The 15,175-nt window shown below is 38.8% G+C and overlaps 1 protein-coding gene across 5 annotated transcripts in view; it reads left to right on the top strand.

Moving 5' to 3' along the window:
- Positions 1–15,175, top strand: part of SLC25A13 (solute carrier family 25 member 13) — a 99,470-nt gene that overhangs the window by 42,149 nt on the left and 42,146 nt on the right. For all 5 annotated transcript variants that reach the window (XM_054644545.2, XM_077175128.1, XM_054644554.2 and 2 more), the window contains 2 exons: positions 8,150–8,289; positions 14,671–14,817. In XM_054644545.2, the coding sequence (XP_054500520.1) occupies positions 8,150–8,289; positions 14,671–14,817 (287 nt within the window). The remainder of the gene's footprint in view (positions 1–8,149; positions 8,290–14,670; positions 14,818–15,175) is intronic.

Raw genomic sequence — 15,175 nt, 5'->3', positions numbered from 1 at the left:
TTTAAGGAATTCTGGAAAATTTCTGAAGACATTTTAAGTAAGCAAATTATGTAATATTCCATGTGTAAATTCATATTATTCCCCCTTACATACCGTGGAGATAGAAGAAGCAGACAAGCTTGAATCCAGATTTTTACTTGCTAAGGGTGATGGTACTTTTGGGAAGAGCCTGCTTTTTTGCTCTTTTTTTTTTTGCTCTTTGCTTCCTTTTTTTTTTTTTTGGTAGTATTTTCAATATTTAACACAGGTAACAGAAGTGCACAAGTATCTCAGTCAAAAATTAGGGCCAAATTGAACAGGATGCTGTATGAATATGCCATGAGAAAGTGAATTAGTAGTTTTCAGAAATGACAAGGGTACAAGCAACCAGAGGACGGGGAAGATAAGAGGATAAAAAAGACAACAATTTCAGCAGATTTGTGAACTTGAAGCTTATCATGGATTTTTTTGATTGGGAAAAATCATGATAGCACAAGCATGTTCTGTGTGATAGTGTTTCCATTAATGTGAAATTAGTCTGCAAGACTGCTCTGTCCTTGTTGAAAAGTTTGTCTAGGGCAATGAATTATGTTCAGTAGCTAGTGTCTCTGTCCTGAAAGAATGCATGCTGAACATTTTTTAGGATTGGTATTGGATTTCATGGTTTGCTGCAGGCATTTTGAGGGATCTGTTTGGTAGTTGTATTCTTTAAACTCTATTTGAAACATTTGATAGACATTTATTTACCAATACTGGTCTTCATCTCACCCCTGTGCACAACAGGTGCTGTACAGCCTCTGTTGCTTCTTCCAGCCACAAAATGGTTGTGGTTCCCCTCGGAACAGAAGTTACCAGTTTTAGTGGGAGACTCCAGGCTCCTGCTTCTCCACCCTGCTGTGGCTGCCTCTGAGGATGCTGGCACTTCAGTGGGGCTGTCACAGTACAGTCTTTTTTAATGCCTGAGGGTGTGCCAAATTAACCAATGCATTTTCTAAGAGCAGCTCAACAAGTTTCATAAGCTTTTTGCTTCTCATTGATGGGCTCCAGATGCTGGTATGTCATCTGGAGGTGAAAAAACATCCATTTTTTTCCATATATGTGGACCTTTATTGCACCTCTTTAATGATTAGGTTTTATTACAAAAAGAACTACCCTGATTTTTGAAACTTTTCAAGTGATATATGAGTGTTTTGTGAACAACTGAATGTAGATGTATGGGAATATCAGATTGGCATGTGTGTGTTGTATGGTATCTTGTCAGAGATCTGAAGAACTGCTTGGAAGATGTTCCAGTTCAGTGGGTTAAAAATCCTCTTTTTACGGAAGACCAACCGTAGATTTGCACAATTGACTATAATGGCTCCAATTTTAAAAGATAGAGGTAACAGAGAGCACTTCCAATTGGTGGGATAGTTCAAGAATACTACATGCTCAGATGGCTAAAATATTGTGCTTTCTGCTGCTACTTCATGCTACTTAAAAAGAAAAAAAATTGGTGTGGGAAAGGTGGGAACACGCCAATTTGAGAGTCAGTTTCAACTGTATGAGGTCACTCTTTAGTTAACAGAGTAACTCTTTGGTAAGCTGAGGGTCAGCCATCTGTATATACTGTTGGAAAAAAAAGCCCAACATGATTACTAGGTAGCACTTGGGGAGGCACCAAAACCTTTTACACCAGAACATATTTTAAACCATGTCAGGAGCTGTATATCACTTCAAGCTTGTTTTTTATTAAGATTTTTTCCCATCCCATTTTCAAACTGGCCTGGAATTGCAGATTAGAAAGTAGAAACTTCAGCAAGTTCTAGGAGCCAGAAAAGTGTTTTGTTATTACAGATTTTAATATGAGATTTCAGATAGCAAAATACACATATTTTTGTGGTGTGTGTAATTTAGTTTTCTAAATTGGAAAATCTGCTGTTACCTAGCAGTTAATGACTATTTTTTCCTAACATTTGGAATTCAGGACCTGATTTAAGAAGCTGATAAAAGAAAACAAAACTGAGAATATGCTGGAAGTGCTCAAAGTGAAAATTACAGTTTAAATAGGTTTGAGGGTAGATAGTTAGACATTTTAATCGAACTAAAATAGTTTTATACTAATACGGTACTGTTGTGGGAGTACATTTTGAGGTGTGTTTGAAATTGAAGTATTTAAGTGAGGGAAAATGTGTGTTAATGCTTTGCAAGAAAGTGATTTTTTTTATATCATCTATCTAAGTAAAATAGCTGTTAAAGATATAAAGCTTTCAGGTCTATGCTGGAAAGTAAATTGTAAAGTTCATGGTTATTTCTTGAGCCAGGAGTTTGCTTTTATCACTTTGGTTCATATATTAAATTGCTGTAGGAAACAAAGATGTGAATTCTGAAGTAAATTTTTTATTGCTGGACAGCTACAGTGAAATTGGTCCCTGCTGGTGTAAAAATAAAGAGGTGTTGATTCTGTCTACATATGAAAAATATACTTGCAAAATAAATAGTTTGAAAGAATTTCAGATTTAATATGTCAGATATTCAGATACTTATGGACTATATCCAGTAAAGATTTTAGTAGCTTGTTCTGTTAAATGACTTTCCTTAGACACAAAATACAGCAGAATAATGACTTTCAGAGTTTTCCTTTTAAAACCTAAAATTTGTAAGTCCAAATTTCATTTGGAGAATATTGGTGGTCCTTGCTGTGTCAAGTGCATCTGTAGTTATTCCAAAGCATGCTTTATTTCTATTTTACTTCTTAATCACAGGAAATGGAATGTCATAGGAATGAAAATGGAACAGAATCACAGGAATGGAAATGTGAATGCAGCATGCTTGTTTGTGCAATAAATTTTTAAACATACACATCAGTACACTGCAGAGAAGAAGGTCCCCAGGACTTAAGGGACCAAAAACCCCCACTGTAAATCAGCAGGCAGATCACCTGGAGGGGAAATAAACCAACTCTGCAGTGATCAGAAATAAATGGCAAGGCTGCTATTTTTTACTTAGAGACTGTGGAGGGACAAACAATTATTTGTTTTAGAAACTTGCAATTTATTTTAAAATTGAGTGTCAAAGTTGAATTTTTTAAAAGATTGATAGAAGTGACAGCATGGATTTCTGAAAATGAGTGTTTAAAATCTTCAACCTGTTGCTTGTTTTGCTTTCTTACAAAAAACAATGCAAACACACAAATGGTTATATCTTTTGCTAGCTCTAGATTGATTTTGTGCTGTTATGGCTCTTGACATTGAAGCATTAACATTTCGCTTTTTTTAGAACTAAAGCAATTAAACAGTGTTCTGAACTGGATTTTAAAGCTTCCATTTATCAGATATTTTGGTTAAATACTTGTTAAGGATCAAAGCACAGTTGCCCAGAGAAGTTGTGGAATTTCTGTTGTTGGAGTTATTCACAGAATGACAGAGTGGGTCAGGTTGGAAGGCACCACAGTGGGTCATCCAACCTTCCTGCTCAAGCAGGGTCATCCCAGAGCACATGGCACAGGACTGTGTCCAGATGGTTTTTGAGTAATTCCTATGAGGGAGACTCCACAGCCTCTCTGGGCAATCTGCTTCAGTGCTCAGACACCCACACAGTAAAGAAGTTCTTCCTCGTGTTCATGTGGAACTTGCTGATTAAGCAGTACTGGGGCCGGTGTTGTACCTTGGGGAGCACCACTGGTGACAGGCCTCCAACTAGACCCTGTGCCACTGAATATGACCCTCTGGGATTTCAATGTTCCCTTATCCTGAGTCAGAAATTCATGAGGGGCTGTTCAAACCTCATCTGGCCATGGCCCTGAGCAACCTCTTCTGGTTGGACTTTCTTTGACTGGACTCCATGAAATCCAGATGTCCTTTCCATTACAAATTATTGTCTAGCTCTGAAACAGGTTCCTTAAAAAAAAAAAATCTAAAGAGACATCATAACTCCTGGCTACTGAAGCACACCTCAGCTTCCTTGTGTTTCCCTGTGTTTAGTTAAGTGACTTGTGGATAGCTGTGGAACTTCCAATTGCAGATTTAATGCAAAACTACATTTTTTTCATTCTCCATTTTTTATTTTAATACTGGACTTGGATGATTCGGAAATGACACTGTTAGAACTGAACAGTAACTTGGAGTGAGCTCTGGTACATAATTAGATACCTTTTGATGGTTAAATCAGAAGCTAAAACACTTCAATTTTTTTGTGTAGTATGAATAGTTTTTAATGTCTGAATTGGGCAATCTGCCTACAGATGAGACTTGAGTCAGTGATGTGGTAGATGAGTGGGTAATGAGACCTAACGAGGGAAGAGGAAGAAGACTGTTCACTGGGCATAGGAGTTTGTGCGCCACAAATGGTTGCAAAAAGGAAGTATGGGGTATGAGTAAAAAAGCAGTGGCAAAGAGAATACCATGTCTCATGCCATCAAAGAATCAGTAGAAGCACAGTAGGCAATTTTCCAGTCAGCTGCCTGCACTGTATAATCCAACATGCATTCTGTCAGAAAAGCATCTGGTAGCAGTTGCCAAGTCATATTGAGATCAATATACAGTATGATTGTGAAAAGATCAAGTTGTGTGGATTCTCTTACTGTATCTTCACTGATGTGGTAGTCTGTATTTTCCAGGTCATAGGGAAAATTAAGTGCACATCTTTAACTTGGAATGTTTAGAGCGATACTTGTACTTACATGAACTTCTGAGACATCCTTGTGGCCTTTAATCTCTAAAACAGCCAAGGGAATGCAAATGGTTTGGATAAAGACCTTATTATATTCCAAATTGGCTTGATGAGGTTTTCACTTTCATTGCTGTGCATTCCTTTACCTTTTGTAATGCCAATAATTAAACATTGTATTTGGTCTGAAGTTACCATTCTTTTCACTTCCTGACATTTGGGCATGTCTTGGTCATATGCCCCTGCAGCCCAGACACAAAGGTGTCCTGGGCTGCATCAAAGGCAGCATGTCCACTGGGTGAAGGAGGAGGTTCTGCCCCTCTACTGTGCTCTGGTGAGACCCCACCTGGAACTCTGCATCCAGCTCGGGGGTTCCCAGCACAGGAAGGACATGGACCTGTTGGAGCAAGTCCAGAGGAGGAAATGTATGATTAAAGGGATGGAGCACATCTCCTCTGATGGAAAGTGGAGAGAATTGGGGTTGTTCAGCCTGAAGAAGAGAAGGCTTTGGGGTGACCTATTGGCAGCCTTCCAGTACCCAAAGGGAGCCTATGAGATAGGAAAAGGGAGAATGGTTTTAAACTGAAAGAGAGTAGGTTTAGGCTAGTTATATGGAAGAAATTCTTTACTGTGGGGGTGGTGAGACACTGTAACAGGTTGCCCAGAGAAGCTGTGGATGCCCCATCCCTGGAATTGTTCAAGGCCAGATTGAATGAGGCTTTGAGAAACATGGTCTAGTGAAGGATGTCCCTGCCCATGGCAGGGCAATTGAAGCTAGATAATCTTTAAGGTCTCTTTCACCCCAAACCATTCTATGATTCTATGTTTAATTTTCTTGAGATGGAATTTTAATTTTGGGCTCCAGCCAAGGAGGGTTTACAGGACACAGAGCTGGGGGAGCAGGACAAATTGTTCCTTCAAGGTGGCTTATGCATGATAATAAATTAAAATAAAAGTACAGGGGCATATTCAAAGGAGACTGTGCAACTTTCTTATGTTAAAAATTAGAAATAAGAATTGCATGGAGCCTTGCCCCATCAAAACAAATTTGAGACTCATTTTATACTAGCTAAGTTTCTGCTATCTCTTACCTTGCATCAGGTAAGAATGCGCCTTTTTTCTCTGACAAAGGCAAGTCTGGAGTCCTGCCACAGCTTTTGGTAAATGATGATTTGTTCCTAATCTCATCCACACAGTATCAGTGGCTTGCTCTGGGGAAATTCTGGAGATGGGATGAGAGGGAAAGAGGAAGCAGATGAACATCTGATTTCTCTGTGAATGTCTTTATTTCTCTGGAAAAGCAGTGGTCACTGCCAGAAAGAGACAACCTTTATTTCCTCTTGTATGCAGGCAAGACAAGCTGTCTTTTTCATGCCAGTTGCCTTCTTTGAAGAAAGTCTGGCAGAAAGCAGGAACTTTATAAATGTGATCTCCAGTGACATGTGGCAAGGTGCCTTGAGCTGTGTTGGTAGGAAGCACCCTAAATGAAAGACTTCAAATAGAGGGATAGAACATCACCCTGAACCAATAGACTTTCTATCCCACTGCCTTGTGAGCAGAATTTTGCTCTGGGACAATGCTGGCAGACAAGATGCAAGCTGGCTGTAATGGAGCTTAAGACATGAATGAACAATGGGGCTGTCCTAGGGGCATTGACTTTGCTTGGAGAAAATTCTCATAGGACATTAGGACTTGGAGTTATGAATTTCATGAATTTGAGGTTAACTGGGGTTAGTCTTTCTATTTGTAGGTTAAATCCAACTTGCTCTTTCATCACTGATTTCCTGGGATCAGTGAGTGTTGTGTTTTTAAAGCTGAAACTACAGACTAGTCTGTGAGATGGGAAGAGGTCTGCAGTTTCAATTCTGCTCTCTCTGTGAAGCCTTCTTGCTTTAGAACAAGCTGTTCTTGTGGGTAATACCATGTGCAGGGCTTTTGGGTCAGTGCAGCAGGACACATGCCTCTTTCATCTCTTTGTGACTGTTTTTTTTCTGTATCTTTATTCTTCTTTTACTTGGGCTCTTCGTGACATCTTCCTGGCTCTCAGCTGTGCCACTTCACTCTCACTTTTTCCTGCTTCCTTGCCTAAAAGAGGGGATTCCACCCTGGCTGTATTTTCCCAAGTCAACAGAGCTGCTGTGCCTGCCTGGCATGGACTGAACCAGAAGCCAGAACTCAGCATGCACAGGAGACACAACCTCATTGCCCCAAGGAGTCAGCTCCCACCTTTGCTTGTGGCACTGGAATGAAGTGGAAGGTGGCTCCCAGTCCTGCCTGGCAGGCAGAGGCTGGCTCCAGTGGGGTGATTCCCAGCTTGTTCTGAACACAGACAAGCACTAAGCTGTGCTGATTTCCTACACCCCAGGCACCAGCCGTGCTTGGGAACTGGCTTACAGCTCTGCTGCTTGCAGAGACAGACAGGAGCTCGTGGTTTGGACTCCTGGTCTTTCTTCCACAAAGCGTGAAGGGAGCAGACCAGCTCCTGGCCCAGCCTGTGGGTAGGGAGTGACTCCTGGGAACCATCTCTCCAGCTCAAAGGAACTCACAGGAGACAAGAACTGGCTCTTGGCTTGCATTGCTGGAAGAGTCATACAGCAATTAGGAGAGCACAGAGCAGCTGGGAACCTCTGGCCTTGAGCTTGTCTTCAGAGGATTTCTTCGCCCTATTTTTTTGGCTGAGACAAAGCTATCACATTGAAGTGGGCTCTGTCCTTTGAGACAAATACTTGCTCAGATCTCACTGCTGTTTTCATTACTTACAGTATAGGCTGGCTAGTTGCAGAAACATACGGTCCTTACTATTGATTGTGTATCAAATAGTTGCTTTTTCACAGAAACTGCTGTGTGTTACCAGTCTGCCAAGGGTGTAGTAAACTGTTGCCCAGTTGTGACTACTAAATATGAAGCTTGTATTTAGGTGTGATCATACTTGACACGATGCCCCCCTCCTTGTAGAAGAGATTTAGGTTTAAAATCTGGATAGTGCTGGTGATAAGTTTTTATTCCTGCTTGCCATGTCTCCCCCCCATCCCCTGTCCTGCTTGTCAGTGCTCCATAAATAACTCCAGAAAAGTGGATCTTGGAATAATGGTATTTTTGTAGTTGATTTGTTTGAATGTGGAGAGCTCTGGGAAAAATTCAAAAGCATGAATTATAGTGATAGAAAACTTTTATTGTTAGCAATTTGAAAACGTTTTGCTGAAAATCAGTTAGCTTTAATAATCTTTTTATAAATTGTCTTTTAATTTTAATCTTCCCTTGCTTGAATTTGAAACTTGAAATATCTGAGTTCCTTTTAATTAAATGCTGTGCATATAAAACTTCACAAATAAAAGTATTATTCAGGAACTATTTGTGAGGGTGATGATTTGGGTAAACAAAAAACATTAGGTTTGCTTTACAATGTGTTACTAATTTATATGAACAGTATTGCTTTCCTGTTATAAAACATCGTATTTGTTTATATGTTTGTCCCTTGTTATTTTATTTTATTACTAAATGAGGACTTTTCTTTTCTTCCCAGAGGATGCTAAACAAGTTTTTGGCCAGACCACGATTCATCAGCACATTCCTTTTAACTGGAATTCAGAGTTCGTACAGCTGCATTTTGGAAAGGATAGAAAAAGACACCTAACCTACGCTGAGTTCACTCAGTTTTTACTGGTGGGTCTAATACAGTATGGTTTGTCAAGGGTAATGAGAAGGAAGCAAGAATCAAAGTATTTGCAAACTTGCCAAATACCATGCTGGTAGCAAAGTTGAACTACATACCAAGTGCAGGCTCTTACAATCAGAGTGCTGGACTTGTATAGTATGTTGATAAATAGGATATACTATCAGTAAAACTTCTGATTCAGGCTAACTGGTTTTTCTTTTCCTTTTTCTTTGTTTTTGCACCTGTATGCAGAAGGTGATTTTTTTCTACACTGTTGTATAGACACAGACATGAAATTAAAAACATAGACTTCGATGTCTGAAAATCTCCTGTATTTTTAAATCTACAAGTCAAAGAATGTTAAATAACAGTATTGAACATTTTGGACTCAGACTTGTATTAAGAAGTACTTCTGTCTGTGAACAGCATGTTTGCCAAGAGTATATTTAGTTCAGAGCTGATATCCAGTAATATCTGTTAAAAGCCATTTCCATACACTTTACTTTTGATCTTTTTTGAATTAAGCTTATCTTAGAGAGGGAAAATTTGCTTGTAGCATATAAAGAATAAAATACTACTTTTTGCAAGGAATTCTTGGCTATTTGTACTTTCGGATACTTTGTCACAGGAAGTAAAATATGCTAATATAAAAACCCCCGATTATCTGTATTTCAGTAGTACTGTTAAAAATAGTCTTCAGTAGGAAAAGAGGTGAAACACGTGAGTTTCTTATTTGTATTCCTCCTGAATACTTAATGCCTGTATTAGTATTTACACTAGAGAATTTTAAAATGGGAACCTGCTTCAAGACTGCCAGGTTTCTTTTTTTCTTGTTTACACAAGTATGTTAGTTCACAGTAGGAGGTGGTATCATTTTGATGAGGAATAATTAAGATAATGCTATTGAGACAAATGTTTCAAATTGACTTTGTAGAACAGAGCCTAATTAACTTTGTATGAAGAGGACGTCAGGTATCACATGATTAAATCATATTCCCTTAGGCTTTGTATTGACTATTGTAACTCCTAAGTAGCTAAGACATAAACCAGTTTTGTGACAGAAATAGGAATCAGAACCTCTTTGGAATGAGAAAGCAAATGTGCTACTTGATTAGGAAAAAATGCCTCTGGCAATGTGTTCTGGTATCTCCTTCCAACTAAAGAATAAGCCTCAGAAATGTATCTTGATTTTGGTGATTTAAAGTCACAGTTTTAAAAAAGTATCAGTCCTGTTTGCTTCATCTATTTGCTTAGAGATATGAGGAAAACCTGTAGAAAAACTCAGAATAAAAATGCAAAACTTTCTAACTATTAAATAAAAAAAAACCCAAAAAGATGTGTGTGCAAGGGTTGTTGAGAGAGGTTAAGAGAGTTTAGAGTCACAGATCTAAAAGAGCTTGTAATGATAAGGCTAGGTATTTGCCATATTTAGGTTCTTTCTTTGGATTCTTTTATATTTTTAACTTTAATTAGGAAAAGCAAGCACTGAGGGAGGAGTTTTCTAACTTTGGAGATTAGTCCCAGCTATTAGGCTTTCTTCTCATCTTGTGGAGGGATGGTTCTCTTTCTTGAAAGGACTTTACTTAGATGGGATGATACTGTGAGGATAATTGGTTGTGATGGAAGGTATCAGTGGTCCTAATGAACCAGCCAGCCCTTTTGGTGATGATCCATATAGGTCAAAGCATAAACCAGGAGAATAAGGATACAATTCTGGGTGTCTCCAGAGAGGTGAGATGCACACAGGAAAAGTTCTAATGCTGCTAATAAAGATGCTCTCAGCATTGGTGCAGGCAGCAAGGATTTTCAAATAAATTAATTGCTGAAGCTGCCTATTACCAGTACGATCTATTAGGATGCTCAGTCAGTCACAGTAATTGGGCACATCTGTTTACCCACTTTCTAGAACTGTAAATCCTTGAATCACATAAGTTTCCCTGCTGATTCTTGCCTTGCAGCGTTGGATTACAGACGCTGAAGTTTGGGCACAGAAATAGCTCTCGGCTCAAAGTGGAGAGTCACTGTTCACAGGCGTGGAGATCTTCCTTTAAGCTTTGTAACCTTTGGTACTCAGCTTTTCCTTCTGACATTCTGCCTGTGCATGAGTCAGTCTTTTTTAGTCTGATGTCTAGACCTTGGACCTTAGACAGCAGGAGACCACAGTGGATACCAAATTACCTTTCTGCATTCCTGATGTGTGAATGCACTTTACATTGCACTTAACATGGACCAGATGGTTCTGTAAGGCCCTTCAGGTACTGCTTTGTAAGTACAATGCAATTTGCAACTTTTAATGGAATAATCTAGCTAGATTCATTCCTTTACATTGGGTCCTATTATGTCACATAAGCTTGTTCCATGATCATTATCTGTTGAAGCATTTGGACTAATCATCACTTCTGGCAAAGCTCAAGGTAGTTGGAAAATAACATTAGTATGTTTTATCCATGCACAAGATGGATCTCTTGTGGCTTTAAATATGAAGTGTTTATATGGGATTCTGAATATTTATATTCTTCCAGCACTTCTTCTGTCTGCAATAAGAGAGGTGCCTGAAAATATAGCCTCCAAACTCCTTGGCTTTAATGCAGTTAACAATCTATTTGCATCAACCTAGAGCTCAAGGTGTGTTATTTTACCCTGCTCATTTGCTAGCTTAAAATGAGCTCATCTATCTATATGATATATCATTCATATGTATCTGTTTGGATATGGTCATATTCCATCATCACTTAAGTGGCAAGTCTGCCTTATGAAGAGCAACATCAGCCCCTTTCTCAGCATGTAAAATCTATTCCACACAATGAATTTTAACATATGCTGATATGTGGGCCTGGTAAAACCATTTCTGCATTGTCTGGGAATTTATTTATGCCCAGAATATTAGTTAAATTAGTATTCTCTATAATTGAACCTTGGGATCTACTCCAGTGGCAAAGATTGTGTTGTATCTGATGACTTGTAGATCCATTGGGATGGAATGCAAACATAAAATTTTATCTAAGTGGAGGGTAAAGAAGCTTTTAATGAGTTGTAAGTGAAAGCTGAGGTAAAATCTCTAGGTAGGAAATAATTTCATTAGAATTCTGGTGCCAGCATGCCTGCCATGATGTATGAATTAATTTTTCACAAAGTCTTATGCTACCTGGGGGAATTCTGGACTTCCAGCATCAAGGAAGATGCTTGTTTTCAATGTATATCTAAGTTTACAGAAAGTCTAGTTGGAAAAGGTTCTTTAGGATGTGTAATTTGTATTTCAAAGTAATGAGGATTGTAATTCTTTAAACCTGGGTCTGTCTAGGTAAAATAATATGGGACAGAAATAAAATTTATAAGTATAAATTAAATAATAAAATTATTGCAAGTCAGATAGCATCTCTGAAGACTACAGCTTTGCTTTATTGTTTTTCAATTTATTTTTAAGGTGATATTTTTTTATATTAGCTGCATATACACAACATATGTTACAAACATCTGATCAAGAATTTCCTGATAAATTGCCAGTAGCTAGTGAGCTCATTTTGAAACATAGTTATGCTGTGAGTTATCTCAGCTTTCAAGCATGGAGGCTGAGGGAATGGATATCCTTTTGAGGTAAACACTTCAAGGAGTTTATTCCATTGATATGCACTGTGCAGTGATTAGAAGTGTCTGGTTTATTTGTGACAGCAGGGATTTTTTGTTACCATGTGATTGTCTGCATGTTCTTGTGTGCCATACTGCTGCCATCCATGGTCATGGTTTGGAAATGTCATGTGGCTGAAGATCCCTGTGCTTCTTTCTTCTTGGTGTAACTGGAGAATGTGTAGCACTGCTCAAAATAACCATAGCCTAAAAAGTCTCTACCTTCCCGAGGTCAGTCTTCTTCATGTGCAGTATGCATAAACCATATTGAACTGGAACTTAGTTTCTGAACTAGGGAGGAGGTGTGAATAAGGAGTTTCAGAGGACTGGCATCATCCTGTTCACAGTTTTGTCTTGCTGTCTGTCTACAGCTGAATGGCTCTTTTCTGGCTGACAAGAAGATGGGTAAATGGCAGCACCAAGACCTTGACAATGTGTTTAAACAAGTGGGATAATTCTTTCCAGTGGGTTCCAGTTTACCAAGAAAATTGGAGAGACTCACATTAGCAAGAAGAGGATGGGGTTTTTTGGCTTGTTCTCAGCTGTAGCACCAGCAGGCTTTTTGCAGTCAGCTGGATGGTGACAAGAAACATGCACTTGATGCACCTCTCTGGAGCATGGGCCCTGCTCTGTTCTGTGACTAAGACATCACTGTCAGCTAAGGTCACCCCAATGTACAATACCTCCAGACTCACTGATGGGTGTGCAGGGACAGGAACAGGTGGGACTTCTGCAAGTGGTGTCCAGGTTTTTTTACTGCGTTCCAGTGCTGGATTCTGCCAACAAAACTCTGCCAGCAGTTTCACTGGCTAAAACAAATTGAATGAGGGAAGGAGACGAAAGCAACATGCCCTGTTTCCCATGTAATCCTTCTGCTAAAATCAATTGATTTTTTTCTATGGTGATGCCTCCATTTAATGACAAACATTTTTGTTCATTTGTTCATACGTTTCTACCTGCTAGGTGATGAGTGTTTAGGATACAGGCTTTATTATACTTAACTCCTCTACAGAACTCTCTGCCTCCAAGTGGTTGTCTGCCTCAAACTGATGAAGTCTTTTTGTGTTTTTGTGCTCATCTCACCATAAACCTTCCAAAATTGCTTCCTTCCAAATTTCTGTTGAAATTGTAGTCTCAATTGGAGTGCAGTAAGAACTTGCGTGGCTGCATCCAGCCAGAGTGAGTATTATTGCTGAATTGTTGCACTTCAGCATAGGGGTCTGTAATGTAAAGAAAATGTGGCTGAACTGAAATTGTACCACTTCAAATTATAACCCCCACAAGCGTTTCCTATCAAAATAAGAAATTTCAGATTAATTCTGAAGTGAAACATTGATCAGTCTTTTCCCCCCACCCCTTTCCTTCCTCTGCCTAATATATTAGGAGGTTTTCATCATACAGGGTACAGTGCTGTAATTAGTAACTAAGACCAAAACTGGCAAAGTCAGAAGGCTGAAATAAAAATATAAGCATGGTTTGAGTGGCAGTGTGAACTGAGTGAATAGAAGGAGGGAGAGATGGCATCTGCAGGCCTCTGGCAGGTCTGATCCTGCTCCATCTGAATTTGCCTTTCACCTTTCACTCTTTATTTTCTTGAATGCTGCTGTGAGACAAATATCAACTTATAGGAGATCATATTTACTGTGGATACTTCATGATGGTGATTCTTGACTAGCTCGAGTCTTGTATTAATATGTATCTTAAGGCACATATTTGCAAATATAATGGAAATAGTTGGATAGTGCCATGGTCCACTGCAAGACTTGCTCCATATTGTTGACTAATCAGTTTTTCCAGTGAAGAAGTTTTTATAATCCTTGAAACTTAAAGGGAATACATGGCAATGATTTGTATTCCTACATTCAGCTAAAAATTACAGGTTGGGAAGTCTGATTACATCACCAGAATTTTTGGGGTTTGTTTTACAAACCTGTAGAACTGAACAAAAATTCATATGTAATATCCAGTTACTATCTGTGCAGGATTGTTCCTTCTAAGTGACAAAAAAAATAAAGTAGTCTAACAGTAATTTAAGAGGAAAGGGTGAAGGTCACAGTAGGAGAACATACAACTTTGAGAGATAATATACAGTATTTTCTCTTTTCTTTCAGAAGGACATTTGAATCACAAAATGGGATTATCAGGTGGTTGTATCAGATAATATTTATGCCTGTTACTACTAATGAAATACTGAGAACTGATCTTTAATCAGTCATGAGACAAGGAGTTCTAAATTAAACTGCTGTTGTCTTTTGCAGACAACTTTAAGTGAGGATGCCCTTTGAGGGAATCCTTTCCAGATTAGTAGGTGTCTGCATGGAAATCTCTGATGATTTCATTGTCCTTGTTCAGGGAGTAATGGCTGCTTTTACAGAAAGTATTTTGATCTGCCGTGACACATGCAATAAACTGGGTAATGCACATCATGGAAAACTTTAATGTTCATAGTGGGAGATTACTTGCACTGGTGTGCTGGTATGTGTTCTCCATTTCTCAGTTAAATGAATTGCATGACATAATGTCCAGACAGCAAAGAAATCATGATGTTGTCCTAGGTGCTGAGGTCAGTGATAGAGACCATAGAAAAGGCTGAATAGAAAAGGCTGAAATTTACATAAAACATACATATAAAAGCCAATTAAAATTTGGTTACATGTAGTTGTGTTTTGTTAGGTATGAGAGTCTTGCATTACTTATATTAAATGTAACTGTTAAGGTGATTATTTTGAGCCTAACTGCTTTTTTTTTTCCCCATATATTTTCAGGAGATACAATTAGAACATGCAAAACAAGCCTTTGTACAGAGAGACAATGCTCAGTCTGGAAGAGTCACAGCCATGGACTTCAGGGACATTATGGTCACCATCCGGCCACACATGCTGACACCATTTGTAGAAGAATGTCTAGTGGCTGTGAGTAGTTCTGGTATCCCAGCTGGCAGATCTGGGATACAGATGTAGAATTCCTTTTCTTATGTACCTTGACTACTACACAACACGAAATCCAGCCTGAGGATGCATGTTTTGAAGTCTAGCAGTTATTATCTACACATAGGAAAATTTACCCTGATTGTTGAATGTATATCCTCAATGGTCTTGGTTTCCAGAGGCAAAAGACAAAGTATGTTGATGGACCTTAGTAATGGCCTACAAATGTTGAGTTTGCCTTTTTCCAGCCATTCCATCATAGGACACTGCGTCAAATATTTTTGAATGCCATTGCATCCCACTTAAGATATCATCCTCAAAGAACTTGCTTTGTAATGTAAAT

This window comes from Agelaius phoeniceus, chromosome 1 (assembly GCF_051311805.1).
Source record: "Agelaius phoeniceus isolate bAgePho1 chromosome 1, bAgePho1.hap1, whole genome shotgun sequence".
Classification (NCBI taxonomy): Eukaryota; Metazoa; Chordata; class Aves; order Passeriformes; family Icteridae; genus Agelaius; species Agelaius phoeniceus.
Note: the sequence above shows the minus strand (reverse complement) of the source record. Positions and strands in the feature narration are given on the sequence as shown.